General features: G+C 36.5%; 1 protein-coding gene across 1 annotated transcript; it reads left to right on the top strand.

Annotated features, from left to right (window-relative positions):
* The first annotated feature begins 4,770 nt into the window (after nucleotides 1-4,770).
* LOC128224422 (P2X purinoceptor 7-like) lies at nucleotides 4,771-5,541 on the top strand. Its single transcript, XM_052934255.1, has 2 exons — nucleotides 4,771-4,860; nucleotides 5,278-5,541. Exons 1-2 carry the CDS (start codon nucleotides 4,801-4,803, stop codon nucleotides 5,539-5,541), a joined length of 324 nt encoding a protein of 107 aa, XP_052790215.1. The 5' UTR covers nucleotides 4,771-4,800.
* The last annotated feature ends 205 nt before the right edge of the window (nucleotides 5,542-5,746 follow it).

Here is a 5,746-nt window from a genome sequence, read left to right as displayed (position 1 = left end):
AATTAATTAAGGGAATACAATATGTTACCAGATATGATCAAATAAAGTTGACATACATACAGAGAGAAGTAAGGGTTCTCTAATTTAAAACCTAGTTTTGTTTAACATTTGTGTCCACTTTTTGTATAGCAAATTACTTTTATCGTTTTTTTTAATAATGTATTGTTCCTTTCCAACTCATTTCTTAAAAAGGGGTACATTATATTTTTAACAAAAAATACAATTAGACAAAAAAGTACAAACAAGTAGGTTACTGAATTTGCATTCGCCAGGTACTAGTGAAACTAAAGTTAAAAGCAATATATTAAAGGCAACTATATATATACTCATTTTATAATTTGTAATATAAAAGCTTTCAAGTTGAATTGATTCTTAAATAGATTCTGATAAGTACAAATCTGTAGATATCACACCTCATTACACACATATATATATATACGGCATTAAGGAGACAATTTGTATATTTTTTGTTTTATACTTTATTTTGCCTTTTTGTGGATAATTTAGTATTCAAATGATCATTTATTATGTGTACAGGATTTAGGCTTCTTAAATTTATTAACAAAAAATATACGTAATTTGCGGTCTCCTTAATAATTTGTAAGTATGTTGCAGGTTTTAAGGGGACAAGTATATATGTCGAAGGGTTTATGGAGACCAGTGTATATATTATATTATTTTTGAGGCATTAAGGGGACCATCCATATTTTATGTCATTAGGGGGACACATTTTATATATCTTACTTTTGACAGTGAAGGCTCCCGTAACCTTAAGAGACAACTTTGTAATAGTATTTTTTTATAATTGTGTGTAATGAATCCACAAACAATGACCAGTCAAAACGGGAGGACTGCAAATTTCTTAGGATATTCATCGGAAATCTTTTACAGACCATCTCATTCATTAAATGAAATTCAGCTTCAGTCACTTGGTATGTGCAACATTTGATAAACAAAATATATAATGACCAGGGGCGGATCCAGGAATTGTCTTTAGAAGGGGGCGTTACTTAGGGGCGTTTGCAGGAGGATTGAGGGTTACTCAGTAAAGATTTTTTTAACAATTTGTAGTCGGAAATGATGCATTATGTGCGTATTTTATTATTGTCTTCTCATATATTGACACAAAAAGTAAACTTGGACGATTTTAAAGGGAGCGCACGCCGACTGCGCCCCCTTCTCAATCCGCTAGTGAATAGTGACTTAATATTTGATAGTTTATGGTTAAATTGAACTTTCAGTTGAATTATATAGAAACTGTAAATGCTAAATACGTTCTAATAAGTTATGTGCTTGTAAAAACAATAAAAGTTTCGTCTGCACACGAATGTGTCTGTTAACGCTTGAACAGTTAGCTCATGATTAAAGAACATTGTTCATTGGGTTAATTGTGACCCATGGAAGTTTGTTTTATTAAAATCCCAACTTCCCCTTAAATTTCAGTTGCTTAAAACTTTAACCTAAGTCAATCAGGGGCCATAATTTGTATTAAGGATATGGAGTTATGTAACCTCATTGGGTGATGGTCCTGAACAATTGTGTGAAGTATTAAGTCAATTGAATGAAGGGTATAGAACTCCTTGACCAATAAGCTCCGGAGACGGTTTTAATGCATGTACTCAATTGCAGATTCAGGGGGGGGGGATCGGTCCCAGCGCGCGCGCCGTCCCCCACCCCTTTGAATCGTCCGTTTATAATACGTTCTCAGTCAATATCGGGGAAAAATACATTATTACGATACAGATGCACTATTTCGGACTATAAATTAGGGGAGTCTAACCCCCACCCAGGTCCAACATTTTAAGCCATTCAATTTCTGTTCTGAGGGAGAGGCGGATGTGGAAAGATTAAGCCCATGAGTTTCACGTACCCCTTCTTAATTTAATTCCTGGATCTGCCACTGATATCTATAATCAGATTTGTTGTTTCATAATGTTTTAGTTCCTTTAAACAGTTTAAACCTTTTATGACATCGAAATAAACAGACGCATGTTCAGTAAAAACATACTCTGTATACAACGTTCTCGTACTCCAGAGCGATGATGCTATGCATTATACTTATCATCATCTGACTGACTTATTTCTCGTAATGCATCTGAAAACACTTACATGTATATTTATTTTACTCCTTGGTTCTGAAATTGCAGAAATAATAGTAACCAGGTTGATTTTCTTTTATACTTCAATTGCATTTTTAAAAAACGACTGAAGTATTAAAAATTAATCTTGTTAAAGTTGGAAGCAAGAACGTGGGGTACAGATAACACATAGAATAAAAAAAAACGGATCGCTTATCCACTCGCCCACAGGGACTCATACTAAGGTGTTGAATATTTTAACCTTAATGGAAGTTATTGGTTTATCACGTGATTATGTCAATCAACTGATTGTGCAACAGCCTTTTGTTGAATCGTGTTAGTAACGCATTTCAAAAGTTTGGACTTCAAAGACTATATTTTAGCACATATCAACATTTATTGAAGGGTTTCAGCCATCAATAGCTTAGCTTTAATACTTCGTTTGAATCGCCATACTTTATTTCGTAATAACAATCTATAAAATCCAAGTAAAAGATGCAATTTCAAAACCCTTAAAGTGGGACGTTCAGCCGTAATGAGAAAAATGCGTGTGTATAAATGAAGTTAAAATAATATGATAAACACGTTCATTTTATATTCATTTGAAGATTAATTGCAAAACAAATACTAGGAAAACTCGTAATTGTTGATATTTCCGAGATCAAATTTATCAACTTTCGAATTACCCGCCACAGTTCGTAGTCGATCGTAGCGAGCTTCGGAGTTGCTCATTTGCATAATTTGCATAAAGCGCCCGTATGTAAACAGCCGATATATAGCGTCTTCCTTTCAACTAGCGACTTGATCAAAATAAATGTCTTCTTCCAGTGACTCTGAGGTTTGTGCCTTATTTTATTTTAATAACTAACCGACTATTAATTAAAGCTATCAAGGAACTTCCTTTTTATGCTTATATTTACTTGTTTCTACTATTATTCAAAATGGCAAGTCGAACTGAAGTGGGTGGGGTAAAATGGCGCTGAAATTGAATCGCGTTCAATTTATTCGAGATTATGTTATTGTTTGGAGCCATGCATACAAGTTATTAAATGTCGATGTGTATTTTTGGAAAATTAATATGATCGATTAACCTTTTGACTCGTGGAAAAAGCTGAAACTAAAACCAGGTGATCTGGGGTAAAATAGATGTTTATAAACAACATGTACATTTTTTATTTCGTATTTTCAGACACCTCCAAGTAGTCCTTCATCCCAAATTGATGTAGAGGATATTGACGAGCCTGGTGCGTCCATTCAAAGACCACGACAGAGTCAAGCAGCAAAAAAACGTAAGTTGATAATGTGATCATCATAGCTCATATTTTCTTTTATTAAATTGTAGCATTTAATATTTAAAGCTGCCTTCCCACAGACTGACCAGTTTATTCATTGTTATGTATTGGAATGAGCCATCATATGCTCAAATGTCTGGAAACCAGTGAAATCAAATTGCTGAGACAAGATCAGACATCAGTTTTTCATATTTAAAGTATAATTTACCTCTGAAAATTGATGGAAGTATTGCTAATGCATTAGTAATGCACCAGTCATTTGTAATCACCCCCCCCCCGGTCCGGGAAATTGCGGGGACATTGACTTTCGGTCCACCCAAGCCTGGGCAAAGTGTCCGCCCTGTAGAGACAATCTGCTGGTAAAACCCCCGCCAAATGCCCCCGCACCCAAGGTACCCTAGATAAGGCCAATTTCCCGCTAAATTTGGCGTGAAGTCAAAACCACCGCAGTCACCCGGGGCTGCGGGGCCACCTGGAAAGTAAAAACACGGCGCATTTCCCGGATATCCCCGGACCTGGGAAGGGGGGGGCGTGGTTACAATTGACTGGTGCATAACCTTGAGATAAGAATCAAAGTATTCAGCAATTTTCTTATTTGGGGACATATACGTTATAAAAATTCAAACAGTCAATCCGTGCCTCAGGAAAATTGCCATTGCAACTAAAGAAGTGCACCCTTTTACAAGACATTTAACTCGAGTTGATAAGAGATTTTAAGAAGGTGTTTATGGCATGACAGCACCTTGGTTATACTTATAATGTTCCCTTTTATTACATATGTCAATTATTATATCAATAAGCTAATAAGTTAATTATACAATATTCATGTTTATAACCAGGTACTGTTGCTAGGCGTGGCAAAGGCACCAGTGCTGGAAGAGCTACCTACAAAGGTAAAAGGCAAGCCACTAGAACTCGCAGGTCCAAAACACCGGCTCTAGGGAACAACAGCGAGGAAGTTTTGGCGAAGCAAAAAGAAGGGATGAAGGTATGTTATTTTAATTTATAATAATTATTCATTACAGTACAGACTTGTGGAACAACCTTCTTGCTGTTCAACAGAATGCATTTGTTTGGTGTTTATTATTTTCAAGTATTTTCCATATTTGTGATTGAAATATGAACATGTTAGCATTATTTTGGAATAAATGTAAAAAAAGCTGAGCAATATTGCTTATCAGCCAATCGCTATTTTACAGTTTCAACTTTTAATTGTGATTTTATTAAATTATCTTCAGAAACAGGTGAGCAAGCTTACCAAGCCACAAATGCAGGCAGCAATTACCAGGGCCATTGAGATGGAGCCAGGGCTCATGCTGCTTATTTTAGCAGCTCCAGCCCCTGGAGGCAACCCACCCGGAGGTGCTGGGCCTCAGCCCGAGGAAGGGAATATAATTCCCAGCTGGTGTGTGTGCGGAAACTGCCAGGACATGCCCACACAGAGGGAAAGAATTTGTTGCGGCCGGGAAGCTTGTCTTTCTCATACTGCTGTAAGAATCTTATGAAACTGAAATTCAACATAGCTCTAAGACATGTGTGTAACTAATTGTTAAAAAGGTAGACAATTCATTAACATGTTTAAGCTTCATTTATACTTATGATGTTGTACATTTTTAAATACTGCTATATTGAATTGTGGGCAGGTGTAAAATATGGGCAGTGTTCTTGTTTAAACAGTTGTTAGGTATTAAATGCTGGCAAAGCTTGTCTGTATACTCAGTAAGTAAGAGTACAAGTACTATTGCTTAGGTGAGTACTGAGTTTTGCTGTCTGAGTACTGCTTGAAAAGTTGTACTGAGTTAAGAATGGCTGATAATAACTTGTCCCTGGATATTTTTTATTTCAAATCTTAGCTTAAGTATTTGTGATTAATGCCACTGACTTAGGATATACCTTTTCTCTTTCAGGACTTTGATCTCCTTGTCCTGAATGAGGGGGTACTGGCCCTTGCCCGTCTTATGAGGCGAGACATCCTCGTTTTTATTGAGGAGGAGGACCTGCGGAGAGCCAACCGCCACAAGGCCTACAGGCAGTTCATTCTGTTGACCCACGGGTATTTGGAGGCTGGGGATAGAAGAGTCATTCCCTCATGCTGTGTTTGGAGGATCCGGGAAACATTCCCGGATCCATATGGACAATATACCGTATTTGTGCCAAGTAGGGTGCAGTAGGGCACACATTTGCGTGGAATCACAGGGATCAACAGGATGTCAATTTTCCTACTTTAGCGGTTTTCATCTTTATTGTATTCAGAAACTTATTTTTTTTTGCAGTTGATCTGATCGATGTACAACTGAATTTAGGTAAATAGTGTGATTGTGATATTACTGTTTTTTTAGATTTTGTCTTTAAGCGGGATTTTCATCAAATATTTCA

This window comes from Mya arenaria, chromosome 17, assembly GCF_026914265.1.
Source record: "Mya arenaria isolate MELC-2E11 chromosome 17, ASM2691426v1".
Taxonomy (NCBI): domain Eukaryota; kingdom Metazoa; phylum Mollusca; class Bivalvia; order Myida; family Myidae; genus Mya; species Mya arenaria.
Note: the sequence above shows the minus strand (reverse complement) of the source record. Positions and strands in the feature narration are given on the sequence as shown.